General features: G+C 34.7%; 1 protein-coding gene across 2 annotated transcripts in view; it reads left to right on the forward strand.

Annotated features, from left to right (window-relative positions):
* CNTNAP4 (contactin associated protein family member 4) overlaps positions 1 to 17,562 on the forward strand; it is a 193,761-nt gene that overhangs the window by 129,529 nt on the left and 46,670 nt on the right. For both annotated transcript variants that reach the window (XM_014869079.2, XM_088157395.1), the window contains exons 8-10: positions 614 to 875; positions 7,070 to 7,219; positions 12,549 to 12,720. In XM_014869079.2, coding sequence (XP_014724565.2) covers positions 614 to 875; positions 7,070 to 7,219; positions 12,549 to 12,720 — 584 coding nt within the window. The remainder of the gene's footprint in view (positions 1 to 613; positions 876 to 7,069; positions 7,220 to 12,548; positions 12,721 to 17,562) is intronic.

Genomic DNA, 17,562 nt, shown 5'->3' on the forward strand with positions numbered 1-17,562 from the left:
GTCCATATGGGCCTGCTTGAAAACACATTCCCTCTTAATTTAAGAAGTATGTGTTGAGCATGTGTAAGTAGCAAGAGTTTATATGTGTAATTTTTCTGTTTGTGAAAACAAATACTGGAATTGGTGCACGTTTCCAATTGCATTAATTTGGAAATAGTTTTTTTCTTACATTTAACACCGTCTTAAACAATCAGTGCCAGATCAACATTTTTTCTCTACATCCAAGCATTTAGACTCACTTAAGTGTTTACATGCAGTCAGTGGCATGGCATTTATTTGTCATTGAAGGATTTGTCAAGTCCCTAATGCTTACTGAGACTGACCCAATCTAGGAACAAAGCAGATCTTTCTAACTCCTGAAGTAGCATTAAATCAGCCTCATAATTTAGGATCTTACATCACTCCCTCAAAGGTCCTTGCCACTTTGTGCAGACAGATGAATCTATTCTGGTCAAACAACTATGTTAACATTTCTCAGACTGATGATGTTCACGTTTGATTTTTAGACTAATACATTGAAGTACTATGCCCCACGTTTTGAAACTCTACCATGTTTCCATGGATAAATTCTCATGACTCTTCCTAATGCCATATTTGTTTTCTTTCTTTCTAGGGCAATATGTCCTTCTCGTGTTTAGAGCCACAGGTGGTTCCTGTTACATTTCTCAGCTCCAACAGTTTCCTGGCACTGCCAGGAATATCAGGGCAAGATGAAATATTTGTCAGTTTTCAATTTCGCACTTGGAACAAGGAAGGACTTCTATTGTTCAGTAAACTGCACCAGGCTTCAAGTGGTTTCCTCTTATATCTGAGTGATGGGAGAGTCAAAATCAATCTTCATAAAACAGGAAGAGTACTGAGTGACATTGCTGCAGGTAACAGAAATGAAGTAAAAAACGTCCAGGACTTCTATGCATGAAAGAAAAGAAAGATTATAAGTTATTTACTTAGTACTTGCTTTCTTGAATTATTTTTATGACTAGTTTGTGTACAACTGTGCTTTACTTGTGAGAATTTTACATCAAATTATTTCTAAATGTTTTATTTTCTCACAAACATACCTATTCTTTTTTTCCCTATGAGTGAGCAGAAATTACTTGCAGTAATATAGACTGAAAAATTGAGTCCTTAGCTTAACATGCATACGGTATGTACAGCTCATGTGTATAACCGGGGAAATCTAAGCAGCTTTTTCAGTTGTGAAGTGTAAGAAATTTAGTCTCTTACTCTGTCAAGGTAAGTCATTAGGGTGTTTTTTGCCATTTTTCAGTGCTTTCAAAAGATATCAAGTAACTTTATAAGTTATACATCACTATAAATATTACATCTATTATCTTTTAGAGTTCTCAACTGCAGAGTTGTGCATTAAACTGGGAGAGTGTATGCCCAATACCAGACTGTGTTTCAGAAAACTTGGGCAAGTTTGAGCCTGTCATTAAAAAAAAAAAAAAAAAAAAAAAAAAAAAAAAAGGGAACTTGCGGAAAATTAATACCTGAGAGCTAAAGGGTCACTTTTGTAGTTAAACACTGAATTGAGACTAGATCATCTACTTTTGGTAGTGCATTGCTAGGCATCCCGCAGGGTGAAACAGATTTTCAGAAAGCTAATACCTTCTAGTCTTCTGATGAGTAATTTCACCCTTGGCAAACAAATGTGTCAAGATAAAAGGATGAAGCAACTACAGTGATACACAATCACGTTAGAGAGTATTCAGTTGGGATTCTAAGCAGATTCCAGCTTTAACTTTCTCTCTTCTAGGCAAGAATGGGACTAACTCTTTCACAAAGAGTCTCTTCAATTTTTCTGAGCAGTTAGCACTTGATGTGAGAGCAAGACTGTTGGCCCAGTCAGGAATCTCCATCTTTCAGGAATTATGAGAGCAGGACAGAAAAACATCGTCTCCACCTTCAAAGGCTTTTTATAAAATGCTGAGATCCAGTAACATCTCCATGTAATAATATCACCACCTTCACCTAGCAGCACTTCGTCAGTATTGTACTATTCTCTGACATTCCATGTATCACAGCTACCTTAGAGCTTCTCATTATTTATGCAAACAAATTGAATTTGGGCCTTTGCATGTAGATGGATTATATGATGTGACATGTTATGATGAGTCCTAAGACAGGAAAAACTGCAGAACAAAGATTAGGTGGACAGAAGGAATTACCAGGAATATATGAGTATGAGGAAATTGAGGCTGGGGTTGCAGTGGTTTCTACATGGACAAAGATGCCCAGAGTCCACTAGCTGGAAGAATATATTGTAGAAGCAATGGTGAATTTGGATGCAGAAAACACATTTATGATATCCAAAACATCATTTGATAATTGATTTATTTTGACCCATACACAAGTATGTATTTTCCGTTTCATATTCACAAATATCGCTATAAAAGAAGCCAAGTTAGTTCCAGTTACATAATGAAAAACAAGTGAGAAATCCCCTGACTAGTTATAATCAGTATAAAGACAAAATAAGAATAAACTGATCTAAATTGTTCTCAAAATTTATTAGGCAGTATAATGCAGACAAAGGAAGCAAAGCAGAACCAAACAGGACAAAGAAACTGCCACAGGATGTGAACATGAGGTCTCCTTAGTCTCTATTCCACACCCCTGTTTCTTTTAGATTGATTCTTTACTTTAGTTCCTCTAATAACTGAAAATGCCCTTGAGGGAGAAAAGAGGAAAAGAGGAAAAGGGGAAGAGGGGAGGAGGAGAAATAGGGAGAAGGAGAAGGAGAAGGAGAAGGAGAAGGAGAAGGAGAAGGAGAAGGAGAAGGAGAAGGAGAAGGGGAAGGGGAAGGGGAAGGGGAAGGGGAAGGGGAAGGAGAAGGGAAGGGAAACTGAAGTTCGTTATATTTCTACAGGTGTATAACTATTAAAAGTAAAATTTTAAACTGTTGATTATTTTAACTCAGGAAAAGACTATAAGCCTCTAATGACCACAGATAATGTTGAAATTTACATAAATACTTTGATCCTGCTTCTGTGGGTGGTAATAGAAATGGCCCTGGTATTTTTTATTATCTAAAATAACTGATGCACAAAGAGTACCACTTTAATGATAAGAGATTTCCCTAGGCTTACCATTTGAAAATGTCAATTTCTTAGTAAGAATGTCAGTGGTATGTAGTTAGCAGTGATGAATTTGACTTTTTAGGAGCTATTTCAATTGCTGTTCAATTAGGTGATGTATGTTAAAAAAAACTGTTGCCATGCACTGTCATTTAAACAGACTGGCTGAAGGTGGTGGCACTTTTAACAGCTGTAGGTAGACTTGCACATGGGGCAATTTATTCCGTTTTAAAGCTTCAACACAATGCATAAAATATTAGCATAAAAATCCCAAAATAAATCTTGACATTTTATACTGAAACCAAATTTAATGCTCTCATGCTAGGTTAAGCTTTCTGTTCATAAAGTCTAACAGGAGGAATTGTGTTTGTCTTTGTGAAGGCAAAAGCTACAGTAAAATCATCTTATTTTCTTCTGAGAAGGAATTTATCTAACAAAACCATATGGGATACTTTTCCTTGAGTTCTTGAAGTGTTTGTTGTAGCAATCACTGAAGCAATTCAAGTCTGCATTTGGAGACTGAGTAATTAAATTATGGATGGTTGGACAGAAGATTTGCTCCCTTACAGGCAAGGACTTATGACCTGACTTTCATATGCATGCACACACACACACACACAGACACAGACACACACACACACACACACACACACACACACATAATATTTGACAGTTAAATCCAACCATATTTCTTTGTGCACAAGTCTTAAATTAATTATACTGTGTTTTTAAAGAATTTCTTTGACCATATAAAACCGAGGGGAATAGCATGTTAATTCATAAGTAATTAAGTTATAGTTAGTTCTGTCTTTCTTTTGCAGAATGGTTGTTTAATGTCTTTCATTTGTAGCCTCTTTTGCAAGTGGTACATCGAATATTCACAAAGAAATAACATAGATTTTAAAAAAGAGAAATCAACACAAAGGTTAATTTGTTTTGAATTATGAGACCAAATTGAATTACAATATGTGTAAATGTTAGACCCTCCATTTCTATGCAGCTTTTAATTTCCATGCAGCTTTTGATTGATTTTAATAATAATGGGATTTCATTGTTGTACTTCAGATCAGTCTATAAATTACTTCCTTTAAACTTTTTTTTTTGTTTCTTACTGATCTCCTAATAATTTATACATACTGTATCTTATCTATCTGTTCCTGACATCAGGTATCATTGTTCTGCCTGACATCCCATAGACCCTATTTTAATACTTAGATTTAAAATGGTGGAACTAATGTCAACGAATGGACATCTTGTTTAGCAGCTATCTTATTTTGTACTAAAAAAAAATAATTGCTTTGTTTTTCCTACTTGTTTCTGGTGAAGCATTTTTCTAACTTAGTAGAGCAGCAGACAATACAATTTTCAGAAGGAATGTAGATGCTAATAGTCCACTGGCCTCTTCCACTTAGATGTTGTACCACTGAGTGACTCCACACATGCAAATGTGAATTTTGTCAAGGTTCTAAATTCAAGGGCTAAAATGAACAGTTTTCTTCAGAGTGGCTTGTGCTCCCACAATGGCATTCCTCAGTAATAAAAGGGATTTCTAGGAAGCCTTAACTTCAGCTACATGAACATTGTTGAAAGATACCAAATTCTAAGGAGAGATAAAATATCCCTTCCAAAATCATATAGTAGGACAATATGGTGAATTACAATCAACAAACCAAAAAGTGCAAAAGTCATATTAGTAATTTTCCAGTAACCAAAACTTCTGATAGTTTGAAATAACATTCTTTATGTGTTAGGACAGTCTCTTACCTACCTTCACAGTCAAATATTGCAAGGTTTGGAATATATTTTTCCCATCAGAACAAGAAGCTACTGAAAAAGGATGCACAACTAAGAATTAAAAGCAGTTATCCTAGTAACAATTAAAGTAAAGTGTCAGCATTTACTGCTAGATTTAATATTTTCAGTAAGGACATAGGTAGTGAGATCAAGTGTATCCTCAGCAAGTTTGCTGATGACACCAATCTGAGTGTGGCAGTTGATTCCCTTTAGGGAAGGAATGCAGCCCTTGGTAGATTTGGAGATGGAGGGCCCTTGATAGACTTCAAGAGTGGACTCATGTGAACATCATGAAGCTCAACAAAGCCAAATGCAAGTTCCTGCACTGTGTTTGAGTGTCCTCCAATATCAGTACAGACCAGGGGAGGAAGGGATTGAGAGCAGGCCTGCCAAGAAGAACTTGGAGGTGCTGGTAGATGAAACCCCACCTCAACAACTGCTTCAAGCTCTAGGGTCCCCAACACGTGAAAAACATGGTCCTGATAGAGGAAGACTGGCGTAGGGCCATGAAAATGATCAGAGAGCTGGAGCACGTCTTCACGAAGACAGGCTGAGAAAGTCAGTATTGTTTAGCATGGAAAAAAAATAAAGCTTAAGGGAGACCTTATTGTAATCTTTCAATACTTAAGAGAAGACCTATAAATGGAGAGTTTTATTCTTTTTTTCCTCCAAGGATCTGTAGTGGCAAAACAAGACGTAAAATTTTTAAAGGTGAAACGGGTTATATTTACATGTTCTGCTCCTAGAGATGTTCAAGGTTATGTTGTATGGGGGTTTTGGCAACCTGATCCAGTAAAAAAGGCCCTGCAAAGAGTGAAATTGATCTAACTGTTTTTTAAAGCTCACTTTCAGCCCAAAATGCTGTATGATTCTATGATTATTTGATTTCTAAAGGAAAAGATAATGTGTTAAAGAGATCTGATTGAGGAAAACTTCAATCACTTGAAGTACCTTTGAGAGGCTGGGGCTAAAGCAAAATGTTTAGGATTTCTTATTATGTGTTCTCTAATAAATATGCTGATTGAGGTAAGGAAAAAATTAGAGAAAAGTTATATGGGACTAATATTATCTTAAATATGTTGGAGATATTATCTAGGTGATAGTTCATTTGAGTTTGCAATGTTCTTCTAGGGTTTATCTCTTCATTGTATGACAATCCTGTATTTAGTCAACAATCTATGGATCCTAGTTATGCTATAATTCAGCTATTTGAACCTTCTCATCTTTCTCTTTTTATTTCTTTTCTTTCTGTTTAAATGAGTCTCTTAACTCATGGACTGTTAGTGCAGCATGTGCAACATGTTCGAGAGAGGAGTACATAAATACGTGAAATTTCAAGAGGGAAATCAGATCGCAAATCATAGGCACTCTGCAGTCAACAAAATGCTTTGCCTAATTTAAAGGTTGTATTTGTTCTTCACTGAAAGAAGTACCTCTATTCTGAAGAACACTCAAGAATATGATTAACTTTAAGCACTTGTTAAAGATAATAACCTGGTTACATGGTGCTCTGTGTAGAATTTATTTATGTATATATAAGTGTTTCCAGAATCAGGGCTATAAGTTTAGTGCTTTGTGGCACCTTACCCCTACACAACCAGAGATAATGTAAATTTGTGGTCATGGCTAAACTCTCAGAATATTTTCCCATACATATCCAATAAAAAAATCAAAAGCAAAATTGTCTTGTGACATTGGCATGATGATTACTGAAGCTTTTAGCATCCACAGTATTTTGCTATTTTGCCATGTTGTAGTATAATGACTACTTTTTATTTTAAAATATGAAGAAATCCTTTGTAACAGTGTAATAAAAATAAGTATTATGTGTAAAATACTTTATCAGCCATCACAATGATGTTTTAATGATAACCTCCTTGGATTGGGAGAATACTCTTCGCAGTCATTACATTAAATGGATATACTAGAGATAATTAGGCTACAACAGTAGTACTACACTAAGACTTATTCACTGAAGTACTTTTATTTTTTATTTATCAAATGTGAAGCAAGGTTCTGTCTTCATGAAATATGCTTGTGCATATTAAGTTCTTTTTCATTTCACTATCACTTGGAGATTTTGTGTGGGCATTATTGCTTTCTTGGTTCCTTCTCCTTTCAACTCTAAAACATTTAGATAGTATAACAATAAGTGAAAGCTTAAACTAAATTTTGGGGGTTTATTTTTCTTTCAGGTGCTGGATTAAATAACGGCCAGTGGCATTCTCTGTCTCTCTCTGTCAAAAGGAATCGTATCAGTGTAAGAGTGGACAATGATGTGACCTCGTCTGGCCATGTGTCCATACCTCTGCAGATTTATTCAGGAGATGTTTTCTACTTCGGAGGTGAAATATAGTTGCTTGTTTGTATAGGCAATGTCTAATAGTTACACCTAAATTTTTCCTGACATATTTAATCAAATGAAAAGAATTGTTTGGCTTGCTTCAAGTCTTCTTTGCCTAGCTTGTTCAGGCATTGTTCGATGTTTTTAGTTTGTTTCCTTTGAATTTTATCATGTTGGGTAGAATACCCTAAATACTTGGTCACTTTTTAGATTGTCGTAACTTGTATCATGTTGTGATAATTGAATATAGTCTGTCTGGCAATCAAACAGACATGCAAAGATTTCTCTTTCTGCAGACTTATTGTTTTGCTAAATGAATATTTTGCAGATTCTGCCACTGGAATGACCTTAAGTGTATGTTTACCTGTGTAAATACCCTCTTTGTATGATACATAGATTTTTTTTTTAACCACGGTGATACAATTTTTCTACATTTGACAAATATGATATCTAAAAACCAATATGTAAATATATATTCATTTCTCTAGGGATATCAACAGTCATCTGTCATCAAGAGATGATGTCATTAGTAACATGTATTGTTACTGATAGAGTGGAACAGGTTGTTCCATTATTCATATAATTCTTTAGGGAATGGGCTGCATAATAGCAATGATAAACATTACCTGAGTGCTTTATTAGCCTATTGCTTCCTCTCTTTTAAACACTAATGGTTGAATTATTAAATTATTATTTATTAATAATTCTCGAATTTCTGAGAAAACTGAGAAGGTTGTGTACAAAACACTGAGTATGGACTCAGTCATTACCCAAAAATCACTTTCCTCAAAACAATAGATTTTAAATAAATTTCATGCTCACAGGCGTATTCTTAATACAGTAACTGCTATATGAGCATTCACATGAATTTTCACATCTGGCATCTACCCTTTTCTACTATAAATACCCTTTGACCTGGCTAATAATCAGCAAAATCAGAGAAAATACTAGTCTTGAATCACCCTTCTATGTTGGTTCAGGTTCCCAGATCCCTGATTGGGTGATTTTCATCATTGCAGGGTTGATGGCACAGATGAACAGTTCAGAAGGGATGTGAGCAGTTACAAACACAGCATATTCAATTAAGTTGTATAAGGGCACTTCTTTTTGTGTTTTGCAGTTTGGAGAGGACAAAATAATGCCAGGAACACTGGAAGTACCAACTGCATGTCCACTTCTCAGATTCTCTGATCTCAGCCTTATTACTGAAATCTGCAGCTTATGCATCTCATAGAAAGTTAGGGAATCCTAGAAGTGGGTTTCTGAGTTTAGAAAATTATTTATTAATTATTTATGTTATATACCACTGTCAAAATGCAGACAATGCATTTTTACTTTCTTTCCAAGTTTATATGAACATTTAGTGTGTTTGTGCTGTTTGTGTAAATATGAGTATCAGCCTTTCAGGGGAGATGTCCTGGGGACATAGTGATTTGTTTACTTGTTTTAATGAATACAAATTATGCAGGAAATGTGTATGCTTAACTAGGAAAACGTGTAATAAACATGAAAATATTTTCGTGTTATGTCAGTACATTTTCTAATCATGCCATCATCAAGGATCTATAATCTCTCTCAGTTCTTGTAATAATAACTCACAGCAAATAAAAGGAAACTGATTAAAGGAATTCTCCTTGTATTAATATACAGCCTATAATTCCAAGAAAACACAATTTAATTAATGTTGGTGATGTTTGTCTTTTCTTCTAGCTAATAGAAGACAATTTTTGAAAGGGACACCAAGAAAAATATCTGAGACACACAATTTTGTAAAATAGCTATGCCTAAAATGCTAAACTTTTCCTGCTTTCTCTGGCCTTTACTTATGTATTTATTTATTTTAAAATATCTTATTTATTTATTTATTTATTTATTTATTTATTTATTTATTTATTTGAACTCTACTGGAAGTATTTCATTCTCAAATGAGCATCATTTTTTTCACCAGAAATGACAAATTTTCTGTTATTGTTCAACTGTAGAGTGCTGTAAAGGATGCAGTTAGACCTGTAATTGACTTTTCTAACTGTGTGTGGTGATGAAAACTTACTGTGCTCCTATTTTGACTTTTGCACATCTGTTTATTTGTTGTTCTTAAAGCAATACACCAGGCAGATCTTAAAGATTTGCCTTTAGAAACATGATAACAGTTTTTAACAGTTTGGTTCCTGAACAGAGTTATACACACTGAAAATCTATTAACTTGTTGAATTTCAGTTTTAATTAATTTTCTAATCTATATTTCTCAAAAATATATTTATACTATTTATGTTGTTGCACACTCATTTGAATATATTTAGTACTTTCCACTTTCATTTTGCATTCCTGTATCATAAGCCTCTCCATTGTCTTTACAGGATTTCAAAAGTACTCATTAGCTCTGTGGAATAGAAAAGTGTATTAAAACTCACTGCTTCCTAACACTGCTGTCCTGAAACATGAAGGTCTTCAAATGCTGAGAACCAAAATCAGTATTGTTTGAGTAAGATCAAAGGATGACCCTTGGTCATTTCAGAAACAGTACCCCTTGGAAGAAAGACAAATAACCATCTAAGTATTGTGATGCAGTGTTTAGCTGCCACTGGGAAAAACTGCTCCATGGATATGGTTTAAATCAAATCAGGATTAAAACAATTTAATTATTTATTACAAATGTTTAATTATTTGGCAATCAGTGAGCATGACAGTTCAGGATCAGTAAGACAATAGATAAACCACAATATTAGATTCTTACACAGTGTGGACATCCAGATGGTCTGTGGTCTCAGCATCTGTTCTAAACAAGTCTGATTAGATCAAGATGTACAGGGATGTGATGACCACTCAGGCTTTGTACAGCTGCAAAGATAAAAATCATGACTACTTGGAGAAAACTGTTCTCATATGGACCACTGTCACAATAAAAACACTTGTTGCTTGTATCTTATGCCTTATGATCCAAATTTGCAGGTTTTCAGTTTTTGCATCTTATCCTGTCACCATCCACTGCTAGAAGTAGTCTTGCTCCATCTTCTCTGTGCTATCTAATCAGATAGCTTTATCTTCTCTTCTTAAGACTAAGTAGGCCCAGGTCTCTCAGCCTCTCCTTATAGCTGCATTCAGCTTCCAGCTGTCTTGGAGGCCTCCTCTGGCCTCACTCTAGGACACTGATGTCCTTTCTGTACTGGGGAGCCCAGACCTACAGCACTCCAGATATGGCATCCCAAGTGCCACATAGCAGGAAGAACCACTTCCCAAGGCTTGCTGACTGTGCTCTTGATAATACATCCCAGAATGGCATTTGCCTTCTGTGCTGCAAGAACATATCCTCAGCTCATATTCCACTTGATGACCACTAGGATCTCAGGCCTCTCTTTGCACAGCTATCCTCCAGTTCAAATTGTTGTGTGGACTTGTTCCATCTCAGATTAAAAATCTTGATCTTATTCTTAATAAATTTCATGTCATTCCAATCCAGCCCCTTTTGAGTTGCAGCTCTGTTCTCCAACATTTTGTCCCTGCCCCTGGTTTGGTATTAGTTGCAGGCTTGCTGAAAGTGCCTGCTGTCTCATCATCCAAGTCATTAATCAAGACATTATAGATGCCACTACTGACATCTAAAGAATCTTCTTCTCAGTGCTCATCAGCTGGACTTTGCAGCATCAACTGCCTGCTTATCCCACCTGTATGTACTGTGAATCTTATTATTGGTTATTGGGAGAAAACTGTCAAGTCTTTGCTAAAGTCATAGTATGCAATGCTCAGAGCTCTCCCTTTGTCTGTACTGCTCATTACTTCAGCAAAGAAAACAAAGATCTCAGTCAGACATGATTTAACCTTCAAGCTAAACTTAGCCAGTTAACTTGTTGTCCTTTGCATGTTTAAAAATGGCTTTAAGAAGTTTTGCTCTGTGAATTTTCCAGGCACTGCAGTAAGACTAAGATGCAGTAAGATGGGTGTAACATCTTCCTTTTCCGTTTATCAAGAAGTTCAGTATATTGCGAAGACCCTTTGAGGATTAAAATGTTAATGAATTCTCAATGACATGGAAATTGTAATTGAAATGACAATTGAAATGGCATTGACCAAGCCCTGCAGCACCCTCAGATGCACCTTGGGCTCATTGTTCCTTTACTGTGGGTACTGCATTCTTTTTTTTTCATACTCTGCTAGGATGTGGGAATCCTAAGGATCAGTTTTACTAGTGAAGAAAAAGACCTTGGAAAATACAATTCTTCTCTAGACCTTTGTCACTAAGTCCCCTGCCCCATGGAATATATAGATAATATCCATAATCTCTTTAGCCTTCCTTTTCTTACTGTTCTACCTACAGAAGCCTTTTTTGTTGCACTTCAACTTCCTCGGCATGTTTTATTGCCTCTTGGTTTCCTAACTGCATTCCTAGACATGCAGGTAATGTCTTTGTAATCCCCTCTATGTTACATGTCCCTTCTAACACATTTTGTGTGCTTTCCTTTTGTGTTTGCACTCACTCAGGAGCTCCATGTTTATGTTTGCAGGCCTTATGCTACTCTTGCTTAACTATTTTGATATTGCTATGGACTTCTCTTTTGCTCTGAAGAGCTTTTTTGCTGAAAGCTCTCCAGCCCTTTTGCTCTCCAAGGCAATTTCTGATGGTATCCTAAAAACAGATCCTGATTGGAAAAATGTTGGCTTTTCTGAAGTCCAGAGTTATAATTCTGGGGTTTAGTTTCTTGCTCTCTTCTCCGTGGCTCATAAACTCCACAGCTTCATCTTTATGTTTGCTTTAACCAAGACTATTCTTGACCTTTACATTTTCAACGATTTCTTCTTTGTCCATGCAGGTCAATGGAGCATCTGTCCTAGTTGATTCATTGATGGTCTGCAACAAGAAGTTTCAGAACTTTAAAAATCTTTTTAACAACTGATGGAGTAAAATCACTGTACTTAATAACTGGGTTTTTTTTCCTTACTTGACATCAGTAGTGGCTTAAAACTTGTTCAAATTGTGACCTTGTATTGTAACCTTACATTCTGGGACTCACAGTCAAGCTGTTCATATTCAATGCTGACTCTCAGTCAACCTGTTCATATCTTGATTCCACTCATTGCTTTGGAACTTCTGTTTAGGTTATCCTTTAACAAATTTTTTAATGATGTTTTGCATATGCTTTAAAAATGGTAAGACTGCAGAGAAGTAGTTCATTAAGTCATATAACCATGGTTTACCAGAAGAGCTTCTAGCTAAAGTCCTTCAGTCACAAAGGTTAAAATATGTGGTGGCTATAAAAGTTCAATTTATTTTTGTAATGTATCATTTTTTTCAATATAATATTTCTTTTCAGCCCCAGTTTTTATTCTTCTTTCAGGCTGTCCAAGTAGTGGAAACATTTCTGAATGTAATACCTCATTTGGTGGTTTTCAAGGATGCATGCGACTTATTTCCATTGGTAACAAAGCAGTGGATATGATTTCTATTCAGCAAAATGGTTTTGGCAATTTCAGTGATCTTCAGATAGATTTATGTGGCATTACAGACAGGTAAGAAAATAATGTTTGCTCATTCGTTTATTTATGTCTGTGTTTTGTTTCTAATAGTGACTTGATGACAAGAACAGAACACTTACAAAATGACGTGCTGTTTCTTTTGTAAGAATTCGGAAGTCCAGAATAAATGCAGAATATGTAGCATATAGCAAGTAGACTTCCTTTTATCTGCAAATAAAATTTACTTTTTTAAAATTATTTTGTATCTGACAAATTTTAAATATCTTACTTTTTTTCAAGTAAGCGGCAGACACAAATCCCCTACTGCAACTTGTAGTCCCATCCACCCTTTAAAATACTATGTTTTTAGAAGATACTTCTGTTTCCTATGTTCTGCCTATTCAGAAACACAATACATAGTATCTATCACAGTGAGTGAGCAATCATCTTTTAGACCATGGTCAGACCTAATCTCATAATTTGTGATTAGCATCTCTCTATAAAAGAATGGCTAGTTGAAGTATTCCTCCCCATAAAGAAAGTCCCTCCCCAAAGAAGAAAGACTGTATACATTCCCAGAAATAGAAGTGCTTGTTGGAAAGATATTGCTGGACTTCAGTGTAGTGAAAGCAGAGGGGGTTGCAGTACAACAGAGCCTGCTGAGAAGAGAGGGAGTAAACACACAAACAGTCAGTGGAAAAAGTTTTTTTCTGTAGACTCTAGAGAATGCAGTCACACACAGCTATTTTGTCTTTAATCCAGAAGTGTTTTACTTGGATCCAGGTGAAAGGCTGTGCTGAAAGGACAACGCAGGCTGAAGGGAATAATATGCTTTTGAATTATTGTCTCTCCCTTTCTATATTTCTAGTCCTCATAACATGCCATTTGATTTCAAAAAGTCTTTCTTTTGAATCATAAAACTTTTCAAAAATTACATCTTTTTGGGAAAACACTGTAGGCAGAGATCTGCTTCAAAACAATAACCAGGTTCAGAATCAGTCACACAACTCTTCTTCTGTGACCTGCTATCCATTCCTAGAGAAAACACAGTGTACATCTAACCATGTTCTTATTTTGGAAACAATCACTACTCCTTGTAGATGAAAAACAAAAAAAATACTAGCTATTTACCTAATTCTTCATAAAAGTTTAAGAAGAGAAATGTCCAAGATAAGGATAAAAGTTCTTCCTACAATGTGTGCCTTTCAATTGCGTTTGTAGTGTGTATTCTCACTAATATTTCTACACCTATCATACATTAAAAACACATGTTGTTCATATATATATATATTCATATATAATTGTACTTTGTGCTAAGTTATCTCCTACTGAGCTAATCCTGACTTTCTGACTTTGCAGTAGGCACTAGGTGTGATAGAAATGTGCCACAACACAGTTTGTCCTCAGTCAAAACTTTACCGTATGGCTTACTAGGGACTTATATTTGGGATGCCACATACATTGATGCTTCTTTTTGCCTTTCTTTCATACTACTGCTTTTGACTTACTTTCTTACTTTTCAGTCATAACTGTCTCCTTCCTCTCCTCTTTGATGGACCTCATGACACTTCCTTCCAGCTTCTAAAGTACTGCATCACTACTGTTTTTTGAACTCTGGAATAGAACTTACTTCTCTTAGACTGCTTGTTTTCTTGCTCATATAAATACAAAATCAGGAAGAGAATCAGGTCAAAAGAATCTAATGTGGGAGTCTGCATATTCTTTAGTCAAACACTTTAAAAGATATCTAAGTAAGATTATGAGTGAAAAATATCACCCAGTTGGCTCACAATATAGTTGATACCAATTTCTGTCTGATTTACCATGAATTTCCAATGTTCACAGTAACTGTGGACATCCTAAAATGCTCCTCTCAGCGTTGCAGTTTAGAAGCTATCTCATCTTCCATGAACATGGACATATCTTACCAAATTTTTTAAAGGAAGATGGTACATTCTTTTTAATGTAGCGATTCCAGCTATTTTCAGTTTTGAATGACCATAAGATGTAAGTTTGTACATGAAGTTTTAAAAGGATGGTAAGTGTATAAATAAGCAATAAATAATGTTTAATTCACTATGTAAATCTCATTATATAGAAATCCGGAATTATTTAGAGCATGCAAGTGTTAGAACATTTAACTCTTACTACTTTCTCTCAATTTATTGACTTGAGCTTATATTACTTTCATACTTCATCGAAATTATGTGTGTTTTCTCAAGATCAGTGATGCAAAAGGAAAATAGCATATTTATGGAAGATTTATGGTTGGTTGGATTTGTTTTCTCTAATATTTGCTAGTGATAATTTATGCCTTTATTTCTATCTTGACCATTGTACCTTTCTTTCATTGGCTCTGCCTGATTTAGTTTTCAATTCCCAGCATGCTTATCATATATATGTCTTCCTTATTTATCAAAATAGAAGTTTAATCCACCCATTTTTATAAATATTCTTACCCTCATGATATTTTGCTAAAAATAGGCTGGTTTTAAAAATCCTGTCTGGTCATTTGTTGTATTACTTCTGCAACTGTTTTTTTCTCGTTTCCTGACACAGTCTCAATTCAATATCTGCAGCTTATCGTTTGGAACAAGCTTCATGTCTCTCTTTATCAAACTAATTTTACATGTCACCATAAATCTCAGGTGATAAAGCACATATATTTGGCAAAATTAAAACTGCTTACATGTTTTAAACGATTTTTAATAGGTAGCTTGTGTCATCCTGTCCTTATTGTTTAAGAAAAAATGCTTTCTTCCTACTATGATTTATAATTGTCTTCGAATGCCCTAAGCTAATGAGCATTTTTGCCACTGTGTTTCTGATAGTAATTATCTCCTATTGTAATAGTGATAGGTGAATGCAAACGAATTCCTTGTCTTGGAGTCTTCATGCAAGTCTTTACATCTCCAGTTCTAAATCGTGAAGCACAGCCCAGATTCTGGAGTTATTGATGGCTTTTGTAATATGACTCCTAAATATAGTAGTTTTATAGTAGATTTACACATTTAAAGTGCAAGAAAGAAACATAATTTACTCTTTGATAGCAGTCTGGATTTATATGCAATAGTAAATAAACTGAAAACAATTCTATTTAATCCATTCTTTACCTTATATATGCACATTTAACATATGAAGAGTGTTCTTTATGAGATTTACAGTCTCCATGGAGAGATGGTTAGTTAATAATTCATTTTCTGAATATAAATTATTAACTTTTTTTCATTTTATATGAACAAATGCCACACCATTTTCCTATTTTCAATTTTCTCAGTTTGATAAACTTTCTAATTCCTTATTGTAGTCTTAAATTGCTATGACTGTTTGCAGTCATCAGTCTTCCCATGATCCTTCATTTAGCCATTTCATTACATGATATCTTTATATTGTTCTATTGCTCATATATCTCTTATGCATGCAAACAATTCCCTTCATATATTTCTCCTCAATATATTTTCTCTCAGCTCCTTTATCAATATATATTGGTTTAATAACTCCCAATTAGATATAAACCATTCACAAAATCACTTCAAAGGACACAGTGTCATTTAAATATCTTACAATGTTAGCATATTTGGTCTCTGAGGAGAGAGTACCAGATGAGTCTGTCCTACATTGAGCCCTACACAGAAACATCCAGTTTTCTTCCAGGAAAAAGAGCTCCTACCAGGAACTCTTGCCTTGTTGTCTTGGCAGCAGCATACAAAAAAAATGATTGAATACGTTTATATCATTAAAAAGCCAAAAGTAAAAATAATGGTCACTGCACAGTTCTGAAATATTTTTTCTCTTTTTTTTTCATAAAGTGAAGGGTGAAGAAATAATAAGCGTTAAAAATGCAGCAGTTATTTGCTTTTTTTAAAGAATCTTTTAGCCATAATTTAGAACCATGATAAAGAAATAGCATATAAAGAAAAGTGTCTAGATGAAAATTTTCATACAAAGTTCTTATTTTTCCCCTTCTTTATCCTGGCTTCATTCATATTCCAGATCACTATTCTGCTCTCAATATCAGTTTGTAGTTATTAATAGGCTGCTGGCTTGGTTTAAAATATTATATCATTTTCAGAAGCCATACACTTAAAAGCATATTATCAAGAAATAGGTGGTAAATGTTGAATCAGCTGTTGCTTTTCTTGTTTTAGTAAACACAGTGATGAATCTAAAAATTATTTTTATAGAGGAAATATTAGAAATACTGTTTCAAATATGAGAAGTATTTTTTAGAAGATTAGGTTGTTCAAAGAAAGCTGTGTTCTAACTCTTGCTTTGGGGTAGGGTCACAGCATATAATATAGTTATACATTTACTTTGATGTAGCTAGTGGCTACTTTCTTATACATTCAGAAGCAGAGAAAAGAAGTTAATGCTAAAAGATTTAAAATATACTCTTAACTTGTTTTCACTTTCATTAAGATTGGTTCAAGTGTCATCACTTTCATTGAAGCTTTTCATTTTGTTAACAATATTAGGAAGATTAGTTAGTAGGAACAGGGAGTCAATACAAGTAAAGACCATGTAAAACACAGTTTTTGGAAAATGTCTTTATCAAAAAGGCATGAGACACAAAATGTGACTGAAATAAAAGCAGAGCAGCTGTTAATGAATGCACTGAAGGTCTTGAATGACAGTTTTGCTAGAGATTTGTATTTATAATAACTGATGATTAGTTATACCCCAAAAAAATAGAGCATTTACCTAAGAAACATTGGTATGCGTATTTATGTACTTCTATCAAACAAAGTATTTAAAATCAAAATAATTGTAACTCTAGTGCCTAATTTTTATCTTTGGTCCTAAAACAGAATTCATTGAAACATATGTAGTCTGCTGACTAGTCTTAGGAATACATTTTCTGAGTGAGAAAATAGATACAAGGTCAGCTCTTTCACT

Source organism: Sturnus vulgaris, chromosome Z (genome assembly GCF_052056855.1).
Source record: "Sturnus vulgaris isolate bStuVul1 chromosome Z, bStuVul1.hap1, whole genome shotgun sequence".
Classification (NCBI taxonomy): Eukaryota; Metazoa; Chordata; class Aves; order Passeriformes; family Sturnidae; genus Sturnus; species Sturnus vulgaris.